General features: G+C 34.7%; 1 protein-coding gene and 1 long non-coding RNA gene across 5 annotated transcripts; one reads left to right on the forward strand and one right to left on the reverse strand.

Annotated features, from left to right (window-relative positions):
- Positions 1–21: 21 nt before the first annotated feature.
- LOC104854993 lies at positions 22–12361 on the forward strand. Of its 4 annotated transcripts, none has more exons than XR_004517284.1 (5): positions 22–114; positions 1771–2151; positions 10123–10193; positions 10981–11058; positions 11710–12361. It is a non-coding gene; the product is annotated as an uncharacterized LOC104854993 (long non-coding RNA). The 4 variants fall into 4 exon arrangements; XR_004517283.1 differs by having other exon boundaries at positions 1996–2151; XR_004517282.1 differs by lacking the exon at positions 22–114 and adding an exon at positions 587–804.
- Positions 4745–23213, reverse strand: Tmbim4 (transmembrane BAX inhibitor motif containing 4). Its single transcript, XM_010613712.3, has 7 exons — positions 23027–23213; positions 14608–14716; positions 13479–13584; positions 9970–10003; positions 7897–8014; positions 5911–5956; positions 4745–5369 (listed from the first exon to the last, which is right to left on the reverse strand). The coding sequence occupies exons 1-7, from the start codon at positions 23121–23123 to the stop codon at positions 5163–5165; spliced, it is 717 nt and encodes a 238-aa protein (XP_010612014.1). The 5' UTR covers positions 23124–23213; the 3' UTR covers positions 4745–5162.
- Between the last annotated feature and the right edge of the window lie 1807 nt (positions 23214–25020).

Genomic DNA, 25020 nt, shown 5'->3' on the forward strand with positions numbered 1-25020 from the left:
CAGAGAAAGCCTTGAGAGGCGGGGTCTCTGGAGCCGATCACTGGAGCCGGTCTCTGACACAACTTTCACTTTTGGTGTGTCCTCCCTCCTTGGAACGTGGCTGAACTCTTACAGGTATAGAAGTCAGATTTTAAGAATGCAAAAGTTTCAGTCAAGGGTCAGGCTCCAGGTGGGCAGGTAGGTCCCGGACGCAGGAGGGATACTCCTGAAAGTAATCACAAGGAGCAAACCCGGCCCTGTTAACCCTGTCTGTCAGATAAAGAGATGAGAGCCCACCTGTCAAACCCCAGGCCGGACTCAGTCACCCAGTCATTGCTTAGAGCTAATGATTAGCCTATTTGAAGCCTGGAAATTTTCTCATCCCAGCTGTACGTACACATTAAATACGTGCAGCTTAGTCTAACAAATCTCAAAGCTGTCACTAAAAACAGAAGAATTATTTCCTATCCCAAAGAAGAGTTTAAAGTATCAAAGGAGATCCTTTAAGAAGGAAGAGTTTAAAATGATCAAACTATTTCAGTTTAACCAATGTTTATCTGAATACTTAACATGCCACACTACTAAACTACTAAGCCTAAGAAATAGGTTTGCTCTGAGGTCACAAACAACACTATTTTACATATGCTTCTAATAAGACAGTCCTGCTTGTGTGTGTGTGTGCGAGTGTGTGATGCCGGGCATAGAGCCAAGGCCTACACACGGTAGGCAAGTAGTCTACCAAGGAGCGAGCCACACTCCTACCTCCTTGCATAGGCTTTAAAACCACATAATTCTGTATTATATTCTTGGCTCCAACACTTGTACGTAAGTAAATAATCTTAGATCTTGGATTTCCTTGTCCCTGTGGTGAAGATACAATCTCACTGACCCCAGATAGGTGATGAGAGCTCAACAAATGGTAGCACTTCTTCTGTATTGTAATTTCAAAAATACGGCAAGAAACAAGAATTGTCTTTAGTGGCCTAATACATTCCTTTTTGGCTGATAGTAAAGAGATTTCTTTGTGAGACAATATGTGATTAACTTTTTTTCTTTAAATCTGTGTCCTTTAAGAAACCATAACATGGAAATTTACTAAATTCAGAATACTGTGCATTTTTAAAAACAGGCTGATGGGCCAGGGATTTAGCTCAGCGGTTCGGTGGCCTGCCTGGCAAGCTCAAGGACCGGAGTTCAATCCCAGGTACAAAAACAAAACAAAACAAAACAAACAACAACAAAAAAAAAACAGGCTGAGAAACTCAGTATTTCAAATTGAAATGTAGCCATATATCCCCAAAAATGTGCATGTGTGTATTGCATTTTAAATTAAAAAATGTTCTTTCAGATAGTTCACATTGACTACATCAAGCTTAATATACTAGCCCAAAACTTTTCACCAAAAAATATGGCACCCCCCAAAAAAAAAAAACCCTATTATGAAAATACCAGTGTTAAAATAAATGCCACAAACTCAACATTACGTATGCCTTTAAAAGCTGGATCATGGACTTACTGAAAAAAATTTTTATTTCCCTCACCAGTTTGTATGAAAATACTGTAGTTGTAACACAGTTAAATGATCTTAGTATATTTCTTTTTTAATTATTTTTTTTATTGGTTGGCCTCAGTGTATATAAAATCCTTCATCTGCTCATTCATATGTTGCAGTTTATACTCTGTAACAGACATTTTGCTGAATGTACAAGGGTCATGGAAACCAAATGACTGTGTTTGGACAACTTTAACCTCTGGTAGAATAAAATTTCAAGGTAGGTCACTTCTTCACAGAGCTGGAAGAAACTGATGGAACTGAAGACACCGAGGGTAGTGCTGGACATTTGACAGGCAACCAACTGAATACCCATCTAAAAGCCCTGCCAGCCTACTAGAAACAGCTAGTGAGTGGGGACCTGCAGCCAGGCCTCTTCATGGAATTTGTGATGTGCATTGTGACTTAATAAGGAACAAGATTTCTGAAATTCAGGTGGTGACTCCATATTACCAATTCCGTAGATGATGGGGACTTCAAAGCTCTACAAAGATAAAAGTAAAAAGAATCTAAGATCCTGGCTGCTCCAAAATGGCCTGTGGCTCGCTACTGACATCACTAATCCTCAGAATTACAGTTAAGTGTATAGAAGCCAGGTTTGAGGCCTGCAAAGAAAAAGGGTGAGTACACATGGCTTACTGCATCTCTTTTCACAAATGATACTAAATATCTACAAAAGTTCAGATTCTACTTTTCTCTCCTTTTCCTCCTAGCAATCTGGCTGTTTGTTCTTTGCACACTGAGCTGCCTGTTGCTCTGTCCAAGTCCTGCTAATTCCACTTTTCAATTTTTTTCTCAAATTTTTATACTTATACATTTACTTGATACAAAAAAATTGAAGTTGTAATGCCCTTATAGACAGTAATTATCTTCTCATTATACTCTCTACTTAGCAAACTCTCATGCCTATAGTAGGATATATTCAAGGATGTACAGAGCAGCACTGACAGTAAAAAAAAAGAATTGCCATGTAAAATTAATTGGCTGGGCTGGGGATTTAGCTTAGTGGCACTGTGCCTGCCTCACAAGCACAAGGTCCTGAGTTTGATCCCTGTTACTGCAAAAAAAATAAAAAAGTAAAAAAAATAAAATTAATTGGCTGAAAAATGTATGCTTGTGGTTCATTTATAAAATAGAGTATTTATAGCAGTAATTTTCAAGCATTTTGGTCCAGGGATCCCTTTATACCCAACAACTATGACACATATCAAAAATTATACATATTTTAGAGATTTGTCATCAAAAGGGATAAACTTATTTGATAAAATTATGAAAAATACATTTCTTAAACAATATCATCTTGCATTTTTAAAATGTCATGTTTTTGCTTATTTTTAGTCAACTCATTCTATTCTATATTTAGATTAAAAACATTTAACTGTATACTTAGTTTATATATCTATCTCATTTCATTTCTTTAATAGACGAATGAGGTATTATTATTTCCATTATAAAAATGTGGCAAAACGGCCAGGGATTTAGCTCAGCGGTTTGGTGGCCTGCCTTGCAAGCACAAGGATCCGAGTTCAATCCCTGGTACCAAAAAAAAAAAAAAAAAAAAAAAAAAAAGTGGCAAAAGACCTAAATAAAGCAGGCTGAATAACTTTCCAGTTAATTGCATATTAAGAATTATAACCTAGGGCCAGGGATTTAGCTCAGTGGCACCACGCCTGCCTTGCCAAAAGCAAAGTCTTGAGTTCGATCCCAAATCCCAGAAGAAAAAAAAAAAAGAATTATAATCTAAATGCTATGATTCACTATACTACATGTTTGATTGTATTGCTTCCTGCAAGTGGGTGATTATTGAGCAAAGAACTGTTGATCTAAAAGTCACTCGAGACTAAATATTACTTTAATAGATGGAAAATGATGCTTAGTGAGTCAAAACAGCTGACTTGTATCCCCTAAAACTTCATATGATGAAGCCCTAACCTCAGAATGTGAATAGGGAAATTTAGTTTAAATCACTAAAGATTTAATTGATGTTGTAGAGGTAATTAAAGAAAAATGAAGTCATTAAGATGGGCCCTCATCCAACATACTCGATTTCCTTGTTAGAAGGAATTTGGACACAAAGTGAAAGACCAGGTAAAGATGGCAAGAAGACATCCATGTACAAGCCAAGAAAGTGGCCTCAGAAAAACAAAACAAAAACACATTGATCTTGGACTCCCCAGTCTCTAGAACTGTTAGAAATAAATTCGTTGTTTAAGCCATTTGTCTCTGGATATGTCAGCCTTAGGACACTAATATAGTTGTCTCCCCTAATCTATTGGGGATATATTCTAATACCCCAGTGGATATCTGAAACCACAAAAGTACCAAACCCTATCTATACTACGCTTTTTCCTATACATGCACACTTACGATAAAGTCTTATAAATTAATCACAGTAAGAGATTAACAAAAACTAATAATAAAATAGAATTATAACTATATTGCAAGGTCCCGAGTTTGATCCCCAGCACCAAAAATAAATAAATAAATAAATATATTTCAATAAAAGTTATATGAATGTGGTATCTCAAAAGACTGTACTGTATTCAGTGTTGTGATATGAAAGGATATAAAGCTTATAAGATGAAATGAAGTGTGAATGACACAGGTACTGATGCAGAGGTGGGTCACTATTAACCTTCTGACTGTGTACAAGGAAAATCATCTGCTTCAGGTGATCCTGGATCATTGAGCCATAAGAAAGAGATAACAGGTACAGTTTAGATACACTGGGCAAAAGGATCATGTCTCAAGGAGGACAGAGCAGAACAGCATAATAGTATATCATGCTACTCAGAACCTACACAATTTTAAACTTATAAATTATTTCTAGAATTTTCCACTTAATAGTTTTGGACCACAGTAGCCTTTAGGAAACTGAAACCACAAACCATGAAACTGTAAATAAGGGAGGAATACTTACAGTGAAGAAATTTTCCAAAACTTCATGGGTCACTGGTATGCTTACCTATATATTGTATGGACAAACACAAACTGAACTACAGGACACTATTTTTCAAATATTTTTATTTTCAGTACATATAGTTAATGTCAAGTGGGCCAGTATCTTTGAGTCCTTTAACAATATAACCATGCTGTGTAATTTTTAAATAAACCCTGTACTTTAAAAAAATTACTGTCAAATTTTATCTGACTTTCACTTTTAAATTTTAATACATCTTATATTTAATACATTTTATAATACAATGCCATTAACAGTGGAATACAATTTTAATTAATACTGAATAATTCTCTAGAATTTCTTTTATAATTTTTACTCTATGAGATTAAAAGCTAGTGAAAGTAGATTTACACTTTATTATGGTGGACACTAGTACTTCAGAATCAAAATCAAATCTGATTATAAGGGAAATTTAAATCACTGAAGATAAATGTTGTAATATAAAATTATTTTTGATTTACAAATGAAGTTAGGTATGGCTAATGTAGGATTATAAAATAAAAAGATAGAATTTTTATATCTCTTACCTGATTTACAAGAATTTAGAAATAACATATACCATAAGGAATAGTGAGATTTTAAAGCTCAGAATACTAATAAAGACCATAAAAGTATTTAACAATTAAATCTCAAACTTTATTACTTAATGAAAGTCTTAAATACTGTTTTCAATTACTTTTTATTAACTGCTTCCAAAAACCGCAACAGGTGCAAGAATAGATTGATAATATCCAAGTAGAGGTTGATAGCAGTTAATACATACTCTTCAGGTGATACTTTATGCATCAGTGAGTGAGTGTCATAAATGATAAATCCACAGAAAAGAAGGGCTCCACCAGCAGCCAAGACCAACTCCATTGTCTCACTATGAAAAAACATCTTTGGCAAGAGATTAAAGAAATACATTTATATTTGGATGCTTATTAGGAATACTTAAATTATTTCCACTAATGATCTATTGCTATATACATATTTAATAATGATGTACAATTTTTAATCTTATGTTAAAAACAGAAAGGCAAGGCAGGTCCACGCTTCTGTTTGATGGAAGGATGAATGAATGGATATTGTCCTTCTATTAAACTTCCTTCTCTACTTTGAATACTAGCATTCCAAATACAAATTATTTAAAAATGTATTTCTTTTTTAAATTGAAATGTCCCACTTGGAAGATAGTAGGAGTTACAAGCATGGCCTTCTACTATGTAATTTAACTCATTTGCTCATTCATCTTTTTTTCAGTCAATAAAAATGATAAACAAATGGCCCTGATATTTTTAGAGATTACTCTATAATCATTCTATATACAAATGTTCCAAACAATTATAACCAAGTGTCTTAAGACTAACTCCTCCAGATTTTTGAGTTACTATATTGCCTTCCAGAATATATTTCAAATTAGCCACTTTAAGCAACCTACCTTCAAGAATCCTGATAGGCATAAAATCCATAGAACAGCAAATAGCCTATTAAAAATAAAATTATAGTAATGTAAAATACTGTCTTGCCAAAAAAAGACTTAGGTAGACCTATTCAACATTTCCTGAAGAAACAAATTCATTCAGATTTTTGCCAAAGAATAAAGTGTAAAAATTCATAAATATACAATGAATATGTTAATACCCTCCTTCCTTTTTAAAAAGTAAAGTAGTCTGGTATAGTTTCATAGATGCTGGGAGAAGGCATGAATCTCCTATGTCTGAGATTTTTAAAAGTTTATTTCCGCAATAGCAGTAGCTACGGAACCAGCATTTTTACACCAGAAACCTCAGTTCACACAGGGTGATGCCAGAAGATAACTATATACAAACTGAGTTGTGTTATAACAAGAGAAACCTTGAATTTAGGGAACTGAAACTTTTTTTTAATTATGGAAAGTTGGCATACTTGCTCTTTGCTTTAGAGGGAGACATTGTTAATGTTCAAGCTATTATAAAAACACCAGTCTGGAACAAAAGGCAGTCAGTAAGTCAGTCACAAGACATTCAGGAACATGAGACCCTCCCAAAAAGTATCTCTCAAAAGATACTAAGGCAGTTCCTTGAGAATTCTGATAAAGAGATTAGGACAGGGCTGGCAGAGAACTTTGGCCATTAATTTAACTCTATTGTTTACTATAACTGGACATATAAGACATCTTTTCTCCACTACAACAAAAAGTCTGGCAAGCAGGGACCTAAGTGTATAGTACATGGTAGAAGGGTTGTTTGGGCTCACAGACTCCATTTATTAAGTCTCTGGTAAGAACTGGAGCCTACGAGTTTTCAGTTTATGACAATAATCTTTATAAATACAGCAACAGTCCAGTAGAAGTTTAAAGATTATGAACTGCCTTCCTAAATTATTACTTCACTAGCACTCTGACTTATATCTCAAATATTTAAACACTAGAGAGCAAACTTTCTGAGACTATAGATGAGATTAGATGAGAAATGCCACAAGTTTTGCCATTCTGACTCCATCTACAGGACTGGCAAAAATAAATTATATCTTTTCTCCTCCCAATAAAAATCACAGAAGCCAGGGATTTAGCTCAGTGGTTCTGCCACCTGCCTTGCAAGCCCAAGAACCCGAGACCCAAGTTCAATCCCCAGTACTAAAAAAAAAAATCCAAAGATTTAAAAACAACGTATCACTATATGGTGTTGGTAAACTAGCCTCTCTGGGGGGAACAAAAATAAACCCTGGTATATAGCACTTTCTGACTTCTGTGATGTGAATACATCCATCATAGATTATTTTAAGTTGTCAACAATTTAACAATTGACTTTCAAGTTTCTTCATGTAAATTGGTTCAAACTAGCTCTAGCATGCAAATGCAAGTTGCCATTTACTACACATAGTTCTAAGATTCAACAATTCCTTTTGTGACAAAACTACTACAGGATAATGAATGATAATAAATAAAATAGTATTGCAAAAACCATATGGCTGTGAGTCAGTGAACACTGCTACCACTGCCTGGTGCTACCATACAGTCAACATATATCTCTTGAATCCCCAGTATACCCTATAATCACATCAGAATCAAAAGCCTATAAGCTTTTTTGAAGAAAATCTTTTTGCTCAGTGTTTGTGTCTCCTTTTGGCACATAGGCTCCACAACTTTTGCCCTCCTGCCTGCCTGCCTTCCTTCTCTTTTTCCTTTTCCTTTTCCTTTTTCTTCCTCTCTCTCTCTCTCTCTGACATTCATTTCCCTTTCACTACAGGAGGGAAGGAAATGACTCAAACCTACTTTCCATCTCCTGTTTTGGCTCTGGGAAAGTAGTCTGATTTTAGTACATAGAGATGACCTCCAGTTGCCCTCCAGTTTAAGGTACCCAAAGCTAATAGCAGAACACTTCCCTCAAAGCCACCTATAATATTAAAGACATCTATCTGATATATCCAAAAACTTATAACTTACCCTGCTCCAAATTTGCTGAAGTCTTTCTTGGATTGTAGAGTATATACAGTCAAACCAAGAAATACAGCAGTAGTCAGTATAAAAGCTTGCAGAATAATATATACATCATAGAAGGTAACTGTAAAATTAAAACATTGATTAAAAGCATACATAAATACACTCCATAAAACATCCTTTAATAGAAATGCATTTAATGGAAATGCTTTATCATATACAACTCACCAGTAAAAACACTTAAGATCCCTCATCCAGCCTTGAATATATTGATCCAGTAAAATCACACCCATAGATGCTATAAACAGGCTCCAAAAAATGCATTCACACAAAATAAAGGGGTCACATTATGATGAAGTTAATGAAATGACTATAGAGGAATTACATAGGTAACCAGTTGAGTTTTAGGGATATCATTAGAATGATTCTAGTCACCTCTGTCCCTTCTGCAGTTTATCATCATCTTTCATGACTGTTCATTATGGCTTAAACTATCAATAAGAGATGACTCTGGTCGGGTCCTTAGCTTTCTAGGAATTCCTAAACAGAAGCAGCACTGTTAGCAATCATCTGGTCAGCTATGCCCAGTTTATCATCCCAACTCAAGGGAACTGAGCAAGGGAAATTCTGAGGCTGGGGTGGCCTGCCATTTACCTACCCTGCAGAGGACAGAAAAAGTCACTAAGTGCTTCACATCTAAATCTGCATTATCTTGCAGTACATTATTGTGAAGTTGCTGAGTATGTACTCACTTCCCTAATTTCAAAACAATCATCCAGGTTGACTATGGCTATTATAATACAATTCCTCAACATTTTAATAAATGCTAAATTATAATAGAGACTTTAAGAGCTTCAAAGGAGATTAAAGGCTTTGAACTCAAAACCACTTAAGTAATTTAAAAAATTTCCAGGACTAATTATCCACATTATTTCTCTTCCTAAATTATTGGAATTTCTCTACTTGGGATAGGATTAGGAAGGTGAACACAGAAAAGATAAAACTTAAAAAATCAAATTTGCTTCTTGTTAACAATTGTAGTACACAGTCAAGAGGGAAAGATATTACAATTAGTGAGGAAAATAATGTTCCCATTATATAAAAATATTATATATTTTTACCCCAGTTCCAATAAACCTTATATAAATCTCTCTCCTATCTTCTTTCCACATGATGGACACTAGAAGGGGGAAGAGATGACTTTCATAACATTAATAGTAAGTAATATTAATAGATAGCAACACTAATACATAATAAGCTAATCCATATCAATACTTCCTTTCTATGCTGAGAAGCTTCAATTCTACTTATTTTAGTATTTATTTGTTCTGATTTATATTGATTCTTTTAATAAAAAGTAGTAGATTGCCAAAAAACAGAATCAAGAAAATTGGCATCGAAGGATTAAAAATAGTAATGACAAAATAGGAAGAGATAAATATATTAACCATAGTTATTAACAACTTGCTGTTATAGAGAGTAATAGTTAATGCTGACCTGTTTGGTACCCAGTGTTAATCATTTTGAGACAATTAGAAGTCTTGTTAATGTATTGAAATTTTTAATTTGAAGTATTACAAAAAGTAATTCAATTAATTAAAACAGACCTCAGGCCTTTCAACACATATGTAACATGAATTATAGAAAAATAAAGTATTGTTGCTTCTTGTAATGCCATTTAGTTTAAAAAAAAAAGAGGATACAGCAATAAAGTACAGAAAATTCTGAAGGAGCTGATTTCATATACATAGCTCAAAACACATGGTCTTAATTCTTCCAAGATCCCTTTAAATCAGGGAAAAGATTAGATATGGTTGTCTTATTCTTATAAATAAGTAAAAAATGAAATATTATTCTCCCTTCCATTTGTTTACCTTAAACTTTTCTACTTCCTGTAAGCTCAGCTTTACTATATAAATATTTAACTTTTGTTTATATTTTAGACAATCTTTGTCCCATGCTGTATTTTTGACATATGACATCCCATGATGTTAAAGTTTAACCCCAATTACCATTTTAACTAAAATATTTATCCACATTAAAATTACTGTAACATATAGAAGCACAATTATGGCTTACCTACAACTGCGACAGTCAGAGCTTCCAAAAGTGTCTATAAAAAAGAAATTAAAATTAACTAATGCATGTAAAATGTATACTCTCTTACGTATATTTTCTAATTTCTGGGAGTTTAATGTGATCCCCCTACGAATGATCTCATTTTACCTTCAGAGCATCTCTGTCAAGCGTATGGGACAGTTATCAAGCCCACCACCATAAGAAATGAGACCTCAATGTACCAAGTGAGTATATTTAAATTCTAATTGTGGTTCTATCACTCTTTCTTCTCTAATCAGACTTTTAATATCTGAAACAGGAAGATTATATAGTAGAAACTACATAGAAAATTCTATTTTCTAATCTTTATAATGTAAACAAAAATGATATTGAAATCAATAAAAACTTCAATATTTCACTCAGACATTTAGAAGAAAAAATAATTGGGTAGTACTTTGATGTGGAAGTTTTAAAACTGTCTCCCAATATTCATTCTCACTTTCTTCCTTAGTAACAAAGTTTTTACCTGGCTGTTTGGATTAAACATTACGTTTGTCATTCTCCCTTGTAGCTAGGTCTGGTCATGTGACTATATTCTTGTCAATTTAATATGAATAGAGAATGTACAACTTCCATATTGTGCTCTAAAAGCATAAAGCTTGCTCTCCTCACTTTTTCTGTCCTGTTCTTTTTTACCTTGGTAACTGGATGCCGTGTGGATATGGTAGTGAGCTATCTTACATTATGCAACACTTTAGAAATACCTGAACCATAGCAGGAGCTTGAGCCCTTGATAACTTCATTAGTCATTCAGATTCTTATATAAAAGAGAAATAAACTATCTTGTTTAAACCACTGTTATTTTGTCACTGTTTAAGCCATGTCACAAGTAGCTGAACCTATATTCTAAAGAAAATATTTGAACCCATGTCCTAAATAAAAAATTGGGGGGGATATTAAGGATTGTCCTTTATCCTTGCTTTCCACTTAATTACATCATTTTACTTTGTTTTATATGCTTACTCTCATTAGATTTTATCAACCATCTGACAGACCATATAACAAAGACAAAGATGGAAGTGACAAGAGAAGCTGTATAACACACTTTTGGTAAAAAGCATTCCCTGTACTCATCCTACTTGAAATCAAAGCATTGGAACATGCAAAGTAGTATTAGAAATTATAGATGTGGAACCAATAATGCTGCTGTCATGTTTTAATGTCATGGTAGTATCAGGGACATGGTAGCAAAAGATGATAGAAGTACTTTTTCTGAGCAATATAATTATATTCTTGGTATTTGTGATATAATTTTAGAAAAGAAATTCCACCTCCTCCCATATTCAAGTATCTGAAAGAGATAGGACAATATAAATGGGAGTAAATGTAAGGACTAGGTAAATATAACTCCTTCCCAAATGAATGTCCTCTTTAAAATGCATACATAAACACCCCTCCTTCCTTTTATTTTCATGCAGAAAGACAAAAAAAATTGTGTCAGAGGTCATAGAGTAACCTGAAGAAATGTATTTTACATATTTTCTTATTGCTAAACTATGCTACAGGCATGATTAATAGGTTTAGCAATTAATAACCATCTTGCCCAAAGCATTTGGCTAATGCTTTTTTAGTAAGGCCACCCTTGCTGGGCAAAAGTTGTCCCATAAACTCTTTTCATATAGAGCTCAGACTTTCTGAAAGGAGGCTCTATGAAGATGTGAAGAGGAAATTAACACGACTCTCTTTTTTTGTCTCCAACAGCTCTCCTGGCATAGAGCTGACTGATGTAGTTCAGTGCAAATTCCCAGGAGTTGAAATCTGACCTAAGGACCATCCCCCCATGTACTAACAATTTACCATGTGACCAATGTCAGTAGGATTATTTCTCACTCAGGAAACTGAAATCAAGAGAAGCAAGTGATGGCAGTAGGATCTAAAGTCAAAAGGTGAATGTGGGAGCCAACAATAGGTCATATAAAACTTAAAGACGGAATAAAGGAAAACAATGTACAAGGACAGTTGTGAGATAGAGATGAGATATAAATGGAACTAGGAAGAAGAGACCACAAACTCCTGCCCTGAATTTTTTGTAATAGCATCATTTCTAGGCCCTTCTTGTAGTTCTTCTTCTTAATGCCTGCTAGGTTTGGGTTGGTGGGTTACCAAGCTCTTATATCCTTAAATAACCTCCATGTTGCTTGAGATAACTTGGGTTAGGACTGACAAACCTGCAAACATAAGAGCTTACGATTTAAATGAATAACATCTCTTATAATTGAAATTTCCCAAGTCCTGAGCTTTTATTTCATCATGTTAACACAAACTTACTGTAAGACTTCATAAACTTTCATATGTCTATCAGTAGATGAATGGTTAAAGAAAATGTGCTATATATGCACAATGGAGTATTAATCTTCCATAAAGAAGTATAAAGTCGAGTCATTTGTAGGAAAATGTGTGTACCTTGAGACCATAATGATAAATGAAGCCCAAAATATAAAGAGCAAAACAAAAGCTAGATAATAGAAAACAATAACATAGATCTTCTGCAAAAGGGAAAGTAACCAAGAGATGAAGAGTGGAAAAAAGGAGGCAAGAAGAAAGGGATAAAAAAGGAACTAAGATGTGTTATATACATGTATCAACTCCCCACAATGAATGTAATCATTATCTACTATAAAAATTTAAAAAAAGAACTCACAAGCTTTCTTTAATTTAAAGCAATTTAATCTGACCAGTAGTGTTTGCATTCTTACTCAACTGCAAATATTGTTATTAGTTTGGAATGTTTGGAAGTAAATTTTCATGTCAGAACCCAACGTCATACAAGTAAAGAAACCATGTTATAATATGTTGAGCCTTAACAATCTTGTTCAAACAAAGATTTAATTTTTATAGGTGACAGTTGAAGTTTTAATTTTTGTAGCTATCTCAACAAATCTAGAGTTAGGTTCTCCAAATTAGGCAGGGTATCACATGACTATAATCCCAGCACTCTGGAAGTCTGAGGCAGAAAGATAAAAAATTCCAGCCTAGCCTGAGCAGCTTAGTGACTTAGATCCTGTCTCAAACTAAAAAAGATAGAAGAGCTGTGGATATAGCTCAGTGAAAAAGCCTTAGGTTTAATCCCCAGTGTCACCAAAAAAAAAAAAAGAATTTAAATTCTGTGAAATTAAGGATACAATATAACTCCCCCATTACAGAATATTAGAGGTAGAAAGTATCACAAGGATTATCTATCTTAATATTTTCATTTGGCATATGAGAAGAATTCAGTACAGAAAGGCTAAATACTTTGCCAAATATCACATAACCAGATAGTCATCTGATTCCAATTCAGTATTTTTTCTACTAAATCTTAAGATTAATAGAAACTTTGTTGAAATTAACAAATCTTTAAAAATTCTAAAAGACTACAAAATTACAAATAATTTACTAAAATAAAACTCAATTTTGTTAATTATTCAACTAAATAAACACTGAAAAGTCAGGCTAAATGCTAAAAGAATACACATTGTCAGAGTACTCACAAAGCCAAAAAGCAGGTACAGGTTAAGGGGATGTTTATGTCTGTTTAAAGTCAGCGCAAAAATCAAACCCAAAGCTCCAAGGGCAAACACCAAAATTAAGGCAGGACTAAAAGACATAATATTAAAACATATCAAGTTTTAAAATAGCATGAACAGTTTTATCCAATTTAATAAATTTATCTATTTCTTGCATTCATAAAAGTACAAGAAAAAAATCTAAAATGATTGACCCATACCAAACTGTCAAAATAAATATTTTTATACCTACAAAAATCTATGGTGTATCAGGTGAGGAAGAACAGCAGAATAAAGAAAAACAGCTCACAATGATAGGGAGAGACATTCCTTTATTACTTCATGAACTATTATCATATTTGAGTAATGTTTGTAATTACTGTAATATTTTTATAACTAAAATACAATACATAAAAGATATTATACAACAAACAAACTTTATACATAAACACTTTTTTAGGATATTTACCATATGGCTGTACTTTAAATTATTTCATCACCAAATAGAGAACTAATAACTTAAGATTCTTCTTTGGTAGGGGAGTGTAGACAGAAATTCTTTACTTCTAAGAAAATACTCTTTATTTCCCCTTTCCTTTAATATAATGAAATCCTATTATTTTTAGCCACAGAAATAATTATGTTGAAGATAAAAATCTTAATTATTAAGGTCAGATCACTAGGGGCCCTTCTGGAAACTTTTCTGTGAAATTATCCTACTTACCAGCCAAAACTAAAATAATCACACATTTATTAAGTAATTTTTTTCAAGAACTTTGGGGATAGGGAAAATAGTCTAATAAAGTACAAAAAGATAATTAAGACTTAAATTGCATGCAGTAAAAATTATTAATACTATTTCAGGAGGTAGAACCTTAATGCTAAAAAAGTATAAACTAAAAAGAGGTAAAACACTCTGTTGTGGAACATTTTCCTTTATCAAAAACAAAACTAATTTAACTTATAGGAATTAGATAATGAATTTTTTTTGCATTTCACAGGGGAAAAAAAGAACTTATATATACCTATATATATCTTTTCGATCATATCTGAAAATATGTATCAGTATGCCATCAGTATCTGAAAATAATTGAGAATCATCTCATTACCTTACCTTTCATGCACAAATGTCCGTACAGACTCAAAGTATAAGAACACTGTAGATGTTACTGTTGTTAAGAGTACTTGTAGAGACAGGATACTGTAGACTTTTCTGAGAAAGGCTAAAAGAGAAAAGTATTACATGTGACTGTCACAGAACTACATGAACAAATTTCTTCTTTGAAAAATTAAATTATTACATGCATTCTTTCTTAAATCTTAACCTAAATAATGGAATCTATAACTAAAACTGGGGGGAAATGCTGCCAAAATAATTAAAAAATTGTAGGAGATAGCTAATGCTCCAAAAATCATTGAGTTTAAAAAATTAAGTTAATGGGATGGATTGTAAATGTTCTCATCAAAATAAAAATAAAATAACAAATGCCTCAAACAACAGTACAAAAGATTAAAACAGAACATTTTTATGAAATGACACTATCTCGTATCTGAAAAGCAGAAAGTTAGACATATAGATATATAACTAGTTATATATCTAGTATAGTTATATATAGATATATAGCATATAGATATAAATTTTTAGCCTCAATTTCCACAGCAGTAAAAATGTTTCCCCCAAATGAAATGTTCTTAATTAAAAAATAAGATATAAACATATTTATAGTAGTTATGCCTCTGATTTCTATACAATAGGAAATTCTTTTACTTAACACCTATAAAATCAACTCCAAGTCCTAACAATTTTTAAATGATTTAAAAATAATTAAAAATACTGTAAGAAAATACTATATCTGAAAAAATCAACTATGAAAGACAAAGGGTTTATCCAGGCTCACAGTTTGGAATTTCAGGCTATGACCGGCTGGGCCTGTTGTTTGGGGCCTGTCTGAGGCAAGGCAGCACACATCATGGCAGAAATGGCTGGCAGAGCAAAGCCACCCACTCATGGCCAGAGAATAAAAAGCCAGGAAGGCACCAGAGTCCTACACTCCTTCAAGGGCAAGCACTCAGAAACCTAAGGTCGCATTTCTAAAGGCGCCACTACTTCCCAGGAGCACCACCCTGGGGACCAAAGCTTTAACACAGGAGCCTTTGGGGAATATTCAACTCAGCCCTTTACATCGATACCTGTATGTATTTCTATCTATTACACAGCAGAGGGACTACAGCTAATTAGAAGTGATGCTTCAAGATAGCTAGAAGAGAGGAGTTTGAATGTTATTGCCACAAAGAAATGATATTTGAAGTGCAGGATACAGTACCTACCCTGAACTAATCATTATACGTGTACATGTTTCTAAATATCACACTGTACCCTATAATATGTATAATTATGTGTAAATTAAAAATAAAACTTAAAATACTATAACTCTATCTACTTAGGAGACCGAGGCAGGAGGAACACATTCCTCTTTCACACCTCTACCTAACTACATACTAATCAATCATATCCCAAGGACTGGCTTTCATCATTCCCCCAGAGTGAATCAGATGTTTCTCCTTCAAGTTCCCAAGGGATTCTCATCACTTTATACCTAATAAGCCTACATTTCACCCCCATTAGACTACGAAGCATAAAAGTTTCCTAATAATAAAGAATAATTCCTTCATTTCCATATCGCTGGTGTCCGAAAAATAAAGATTAGCAAAGAAACATGTAAATTATCCTTAGTCATCTTATGCAGAGAAAACTATTATCAACATCTTAATGTATATTACTCCAGTCCTTTATTACATGTATGCTTGTGTTTCCACAAACATGTACAAATAAACATTAGGTCTTTCTTTACACACAGTACCCAGGAAGATGTGACGGTGTGTGTATTTCCATGACTGAGTCAAAAAAAGCACTGCAGCTTCCTCTTTGCTCTTATGGATTGCTTACCCTGGGAAAAGCCAGCTCCGGTGCCATAAGTCACTCTAGGAGCCATACAGAAAGGCCGGTGCAGGAAGGCAACGAGGCTTCCTGTCAGCAAGTACTTGAGTAAATTTCTGGAAGCAGATCCTCTATCCCAGGAAAGCCTTAAAATGGCTATAATCTAAGTCGGGTGTGGTGGCGCATGCATGTAATCTCAGCACTCAGGAGGTTGAGGCAGGAGGATTACTGTGAGTTCAAGGCCAGCCTGAACTATATAGTGAGACCCTGTCTCAAAACAATAACAAAAAAATGCAACCTGGTCAACATCTTGATTGAAATTTCAACAGAGACCTAGAGTCAGAACCACCTTGCTAAGCCACTCCCAAATTCCTTGACCCTCAGAAACTGTGACATAATAAATATTCATAGTTTTAAATCACTAAATTTTGAGTTGTTAAAAAGTAGTCAGTAGCTATAGTAAACCTAGCTAGCTCCTTCTCATACAAACCAATGGCCATATCCCTTAGGAGTTGTTTTTCTTTGCTAAAATAGCTCCCACCCAAAACCCTGGTTTCTAGTCACACCTCAGTTCCTTGTCAACAGACAACTTATCACCACTATCATTTATTAGTGTACTTTTTTTTTGGAACCAGGGATCAAACTTGGGACCTTGTGCTTGTGAGGCAGACAGCAGAAACATTGAGCTAAATCCCCAGCCCTGCCCTTAGTGTAATTCTTCAGAGCCTCTTTCTTACTCCCCCACCCAAATGATAATGTCCATTGCTATATTCCTACATCTAGTAGAGAGCCCAATTCAGTTTCATGAATGAAGAAAATTCTCACCTTCACTCACTCAGCTAAAGAAATGTAAAACTAATACAAGTTAACTTTTTTATTTTAATATACCACAAACAAACTCAGCAAACTATGGCCCTCTGGCCAAATCCAGCCCACCATGGGCTTTCTAAGGAAAGTTTTCTTGGGACCCAGTCACATCTAGCATTTATGTATCTTCCACAAATGCTTCTGAACAGTTTTCACAGAGTTCCAGAGGGCAGAGGCCATACAGCACAAAGCAAAAAATATTTATTACATGGGCCTTGTAAAAAATGTGTGCCACTCCTGATCTACCAGACTGCCAAACATTAAAGTTTGATGATATTCAATATGGGTGAAGGGCACTGAATAATCAACAGGTTCATTCTTTCTGGAGAGCAATCAATGACAGCAATTCAGTTTAAGATATATGTATCTTTTCTTCTTACAATTACACTTCCAAAAATGTACCATAACAATTCCGGATAAATTACAAAGACATGGAAAGATATTCTCTAAAGCATTAGTTGAAGGAATAAAAAGAAAGCAAATAGGGCCAGGGATTTACCTCAGTGGTTCCGGCACCTGCTTCGATCCCGGTACCAAAAAAAAAAAAAAAAAAAAAAAAAAAAAAAAAAGTGAACAGCTATCATGTGAAGATGGTTAAATTATGGTATTACAGGCTATGAAGGACCACAGCTGCTCCAAATAATACGATTAAGCTGTGTGTACTGGGATTTTTTAATGTAAGATATAAGTGAAAATGCAAAGCTATAGAACCAGTATATGCATAATATGATCCTATAAATTGTAATAGTTTTGAGCCCACAAAATAATAGTATCTTTGTTTTTTAAAAATACACATATGCTGGGGATTTAGCTCAGTGGTGCTGCAACCTGCCTCACAAGCACAAGGTCCTGAGTTCAATTCCTGGTACCAAAAGAAAAGAAAAGAAAAAAAAAATATGTATTATGTATAGTACCAACTCTTCATGATGAATGAAATCATTATGCATAGGATAAAGGTGTAGTGATAAAAATTTAAAAGTAATAATTTAAAAAACACAAAAATATAGCATTTAAACCAAGATCACAAAGCTACTAAAGTTTCTCATTAGCAGTGGTCTCAGGTACAATAATTGATAGCCACTTTTCTTTCCAACTGTTATATTCCTAATGCTACCTATCAACAACTTATATATTTCTTACATTTTCTGATAAATGAGAATACACAGGTGTCTGAACTGAAAGAATAAAAATAGCTTTAGGGTTGTGCTGTTGCCAGTTTCTCACCAAAGATCCCAGAAAGAAATAAAATTTGGCTTGAGTTGAGACCTCATAAGAAAATGTGCCTGGATTTAGACAGTGCTTCCCATGTTATGTGACACTATTCCTAAAGGAAAATTTCCAGCCTCCCTGAGCAACAGTTTTCTTAATGTATTTTGTGAACGGTGGCAACTTCTCTGATATTGTATTTATTAGATGAGAGGCTCCACCAATATATGAGGTGGGTAGAAATGAGACCACAGTGAGTGTGGATATACTGGAGCTAGTTATTAATTTGCAAACCAAAAACACTGGAGATAGTGGCTGTTTTTTCTCAGTCAATTTGTCTTAACCCTCTTGTGGCTGCTGATTGGTTTTGATTTTGGGGCTATCACCACTTCCTCTTGGTTTTGGCAGAATTTGGCTTTGTTTCCTGTGATTTTAGGCATATTTTTATTCAAATCCTTTTCTGTGTTCATTTTAAAGGATAGAATATTTGTAAATAAAGGTTTTTATCTTGTAACACACGTATTTTACCATATTGCTAAAATAGACCAGAGACTATTGTACATTACATATGTATTACATATGAGTTATATAAAGTAGTTAAATTAGCACCATTAAAGTGCTTTAGGGAGAGACTATACTCAGAAACTCATTTTCGCATAGTATTTTTAAAGCTTTATATTTGTTATTTTGCATCAATAAGGCTTGATTAAGAATCTGTATAGTATTCTAAAAGTATCTTTTAGAAAATGTACACATCACAAGGAGCTAATTTACTTTTTTTAAAAAATAGTGCATTTTCCAGCTTATTTCCCATTTCAAAGTATGGCTCTGCTCCCTCCCATTTCCCTGTACTATGCTCACTAACAAAACTTGCACTGCTCAGAAGTGTGAGTTAACTCTCATCTTTCTAACATTTAAAACGTGGAGATATAAAATGAGCTGATAATGATATAAAGGAGGAGATCTGGCAAATTTCAGCAGGGAAAATGCACCAGCGTAGGAAGATCTGTGACAGTGTCAGCAAGGTTCATGCTCCAGGCACCACCTGTTACACAGGGTCCAGAGCAAATTCATCAGGTTATGTTCTTAGGAAGCAAAAACTTAAATCAACAATGTGTTTAAAAAGGAAGCAAAGGACTGGGATTCAGATCTATTTAATCAAATTTCTCCCATCTACAACAAAGAAATAATAGATTTGACTGTGATATGTATGAGTGATAGCTAACATACGATGACAACAGCATATAGTACTTTACCAGTACAATGTAAACAAGTTGAAATGTTAAGAACATTTAATTATGTTATGCTTATTTATATTATCAATCTAGCAAAAGTTTCAAATAATCTCTCTAGTTATCAATATCAACAACTACACATGTTTCATTTATGAAATTAAAAAATGGAGCATTTTATTAAGCTCTTAATTAGTAAAGAACCATGTCACTAAAGAAAATATACAAAGGCTGGGGATTTAGCTCAGTAGTGCCGCTGCCTGCCTTGCAAGTGCAAGGTCCCAAGTTTGATCCCTGGTACCAAAAAAAAAAAAAAAAACAACAACAAAAAAAACCCAGAATATATACAGATGGCAAATAAACATGAAAAGATGGTCAACATCATAACTTATTAGAAAACAGCAAATTAAAATAACCATGAGATATCATCACACATCCATTAAAACGGTCAAAAGCCAAAACACTGACAACACCAAGTCTTGGTAAGATGAAGAACAAGAGCTTTCATTCATTGCTGATGAGAATGCAACCTGTGGAACATACTTTGGTAAAGACTTCTCCCTAAACTAAGCATACTTTTATCATTTCATCCTGCAACTGTGCACTTTGGCATTTACCCAAATGAGTAGGAAACTTTTGTCCACACAAAAGCCTGCACATAGATGTTTACAAAACAGTTCTATCAATATTGCCAAAACTCAGAAACAGCCAGGATGTCCTTCAACAGGTGAATAAATAAACTGTAGTATATCCAGACAATGGAATATTTGTAGTATTAAAAGGAAATGAAAAGACATTTCGGAAATCTAAAATGTACATCCTAGTACTAAGTGAAAGAATACAGTATGAAAAAGCTACATATTGTATGGTTCCAACTATATGGCATTCTAGAAAAGGGAAAACTATGCAGACAATAAAAAGACCAGTGGTTGCCAGTGTTCAGCTATGAACAAGAGAGTATTCAGGCACAGAGTTTTTTGTTGTTGTTGTGGTTTTTGTTTTTTGGGTTTTCTTTTGCTACCAGGGATTGAACTCAGGACCTTGTGCTTGCAAGGCAGGTGTGGTGCGACTGAGCTAAATCCCTGGCCCAAAGCACAGAGTATTTTTAGGGCAGAGACACAATACTGTATGATACTACTAATGTCACTACACATTTGTCAGAACTCATAAAATATACCACACTGAGAGTCAATCCTAATGTAAACTATGGACTTTCATAACTTGACTATAGCAAAAATGTACAAATCCAGTTATATGACAACTCTATGGGTTTTGCTTAGTTTTGCTCTGAACCTAAAATTGCCTTTTAAAAGTCTATTTTAAAACATTAGTTGAAGGACTTGAATAACATTTTTCCAAAGAATATACACAAATGGTCAACCAGCATACTTTTAAAATTTATGACATCACTAATCATTAGGTAAATGCAAATCAAAACTGAAATGAGACATCATTTCACCCTCATTCAGATGGCCATTTTCAAACATACAGAAAACAGCATATGTTGGCAAGAGCAAAAAATCAGAACAATTGCACATTGTCGCTGATAATGTAAAACAGTTCAATAATATAGCAATTCCTTAAAATATTAAAAATAGAATTACCATACAATCTAGCAATTCCACTCCTGAATATACATACAGTAAAGAAGTAAAGCAAGCTCTTGAGATACCTGCACACCAATATTCATAATAGCATCAGTCACAACTGCCAAGAGGTAGAAGCAACACAAATATCTATCAATGAATGGATAAACTAAATTTGATATATACATAGAATATATTATTACTCAGCCTTTAAAAAAAAGAAATTCTGACACCTACTATAACATGAAGTCAATTTAAAGACATTATGGTAATTGAAATAATCCAGTTACAAAAAGACAAATTGTGTAATTCTACTTATATGAGGCTGATTTTGGTTGTTTGTTTGTTGTGTTTAAGAGATAGAATTCATAAACTGCACAGGGCTGGGCTGGAACTTGCCATCCTCCTGCCTCAGGCTCCCAATCTTGGGTTACAGGCATTTGCTGCTAGGCCTGGACTATGAGGTATTTAATGTAGTCCAATTCATAAACAGAAAGTAGAATGAAGGTTAGGAGAGGCAGGAAGGAGGACAGAACAGGGAGTTGTTTAATGGGTATATCATTTTACCTTTACAAAAAAAAAAAAAACTTCTCAAGATTGGGTGCAGAGCAATGTGAAGATATTTAACACTACTAATTTTATTTTTTATTTATTTATTTTTTTGAGACAGGGTCTCACTATGTAATTGAGGCTGACCTGGAACTCACTATGTAGCCCAGGCTGGTCTTGAACTCACAGTAAGCCTCCTTCCTCAGCCTCCCGAATGCTGGGATTACAGGCTTGTGCCACCACGCCCGGCCTAACACTACTAATTTTAAAAATGGTTAAGACTGAAATGTTTATGTTACATATATTTTACCACAAATTGTTTTTAAAAGTGTACTCGCTTGACAAAATAAGTCCAGAAGCATAGATGCTAGGCACCAAGATTCTTAGTGCATTAGATTTCCATACTTCCTTTTTTAGAAACATTACTGACTGCCCAGAGAAAGCTAAAAATCTAGGGCAGTTTCTGCGATCAAATGGATGAACTGGACCGGAGGAACAAATTCCACTTATATGATACCGAGCATTTTAAATTCAAAATAATGTCTGCAGGCTGAATACTGTATAGTAACTTTAAATTAACATGGCATTTTGACTGACTTAGGAAGGTTTTATTTTATTTTAAATTTATTTTTATTTTAAACCTTAGGAAGGTTTTATTTTTCAAGCAACTTCTTGAATGATGTTCAAACATATGTTAAGCTCTATGCCCTGCAGAAGAAAATAATAAACAAGTTAGGTAAAGTCATTATCCCTGACCAAGTTTACAGCGATATGAGGCACATGAGGCAGGCAAATAAAGAAAACTTTGCAGCGCGTTTACGGCCCTGAAAACAAACACATCAAGTAAGCAACTGCACTCCGGTGTACGTCACAAAGATCAGGTAGTAAACTTATTTTCGTCCAGAAAGTAACTCTTCCTTTCTCTTAAAGACGTGGAATTAAACTGCTGAGGTTTTCTCCACTGAAGACTCCAGCTGGGGTTCCTGAGCTCATGGCGCCAGAGTAGCAAGCACCTGGCGCCAGCGCTGTCACCGCCCTGGAACTCAACGTCCCCTCTGCACCCCAGGACAGGCGCCGACCCCGGGCAGCGGCCGGATCGGCGCACAGCTGGGCAAATGGGCGCGCCCGGGGACCAAGAGAGACCGGGCCACCTACCCATTCGGATGTGCAGGCTGGCAGAGGCCACGCAGCTGCCGTAGTTGAAGTCATCCTCGATTGAGGAGCGGGGATAGCGGGGGTCAGGATCTGCCATGTTGGCTACAGAGCCCGTGCAGGGCCGGGCCTGCCGGACCGCACTGACCACAACGGCCTTCAACCCACTTCCCACTTCCGGGATGAGGCACTCCAGCCAGAACTAGCCGAGCTGCCTCCATGAGGCGAGCCCCGAGCTGATCGATTACTTCTTCTCAAACCTTCCAGGTGGGCTTGAGGGGAGGAGATTGCTTCAAGTATACCGGATTACATCCCAGTGTCATCCGAAGTGAAAACTTTTCTCAAAAAGTTTTAAAAGTCCTCTCCCCTGGAGAATTGGTAAAAGTGATAGAAGAGATGGATTTAGTCATTTATTTAACAACCAGAGAAGAGTGATGTAAGTTCTCAAGGAACAATTTCTGCAAAGACAGGGCAAATTCAGTTGCTGAAGAGGACAGGTGGCAAAGAATGAGGATAGAATGACGAGATCGCTGTTATGTGCCAAATGTAGAATACACTGAAAAGGTTATGAACAAAGACAAGGAAAGAAGGATAGTGTTGTATTGAAGTACGAAAGAGAAGATAGTGGCAAATAAAATGGATTAGAGTTAATATTTATGAAGTTCCAATGAGATTGTGCGTCTAAGTGTGAAAGGCAAAACAATAAAGAAATTTATATAAGAGAATGAATATAATTTGAAAGAAGACAAAATTTTCTAAAATTTGATTTAAAATATTTAAACTGAAAGGAAAAGATTGACAAACTATATTAAAATTAAGAGCTTCTATTCATTGAAATACGTGACAAGAGAGTGAAAAGCAATCTAGAGAGTAGGGGAAAATATTTGCTACACATATAATCTACATAATGCTCCCATTGAGAATATAAAATCAACTGTTACAAATCCAGACTAAACAAAATGAAACAAAACCTCAATCAATTCACAAGAAGCTACTAGAAAAATGGACAAAAAACAGAAACAAGTGCCTTCTCACACCCAGACAAATAGTAATAAATATATGAAAAGATGCTTACTCTCATTGAAGATCAAAGAAATGCAGATAAATGGCAAAATATTTCTAAAATACCAAATTATTAAAATGAAGAGATTGGCAATATCAAGTACTGGCAAGACTAGGGATTAATTGGAATTCTAACCAGTGCTGCTTCATAGGCAGCTGAACATATAGGACTCTTCCCTCAGAAGGACCTTGTACTTTGTGTACATAATTGCTGGCAATCAGAGTTTCTTAGCTGTGACTGTATCACTGCAGTTTCTGCCTGCATTGTCACATGGCCATCTTCCTCTGTATTTCTGTTAAGGTATTTTTTTCTTCTTGTAAGTGTTCAAATCACATTGTTTTAGGGCCTAATATGACTTCATCTTAACTTGATTACATCTGCAGAGACCCTATTTCCAACTAAGGTCACATTCAAAAAACTATTAGGACTTAATATATTTTGGGAGCACACAATTTAACCCATAGTGCATAACTGGTAACTTTTCAATTGGCTCTTAAAAGATAAGTACAGATTCACTAAGGAAGACATAATGCAAAAAAAAAAAATCCAAACATAAATTAATGAAGACAAATTGGAAGGACCCAGACACATATGAGAAATATTATAGAAGAACAAGAATTGGTGACTTATTAGATACAGACATCTAGTACAATGTCTGACTCAGGATATACCCAGTAAATCCTGAATATGTCACTCACTATTCACAGCTATGCAGTGTCTTTGGCCCATCTAACCAGAAACACAGAAGTTGATTTTTCCAGGATATGATCCGTTTGGAGCACACTGACTTGAGATGAAATCTGAATTGAATTATTCAATACTAGAGATGAAAGTTGAGAGGAGAATCTGCAGTGCAAGTTAGAGAACAGGACACAGATATGAGAGTGGTCTTTAGAAAAAATAGATGAAAAAAGAGATTATATGAGGCTTCTAT

This window comes from Fukomys damarensis, unplaced genomic scaffold (assembly GCF_012274545.1).
Source record: "Fukomys damarensis isolate Sample0158 unplaced genomic scaffold, DMR_v1.0_HiC HiC_scaffold_15, whole genome shotgun sequence".
In the NCBI taxonomy this organism is placed as follows: Eukaryota; Metazoa; Chordata; class Mammalia; order Rodentia; family Bathyergidae; genus Fukomys; species Fukomys damarensis.

Coding starts and splice junctions, on each gene's coding strand:
- Tmbim4 (XM_010613712.3), bottom strand. CDS start 23,123: ATGGCAGATCCTGACCCCCGCTATCCCCGCTCCTCAATCGAGGATGAC. Junction 14,717..23,026: donor CAGCCTGCACATCCGAATGG/GTAGGTGGCCCG, acceptor TTTCTCTTTTAG/CCTTTCTCAGAAAAGTCTAC. Junction 5,370..5,910: donor GCCTATCAGGATTCTTGAAG/GTAGGTTGCTTA, acceptor CTCTTGCCAAAG/ATGTTTTTTCATAGTGAGAC.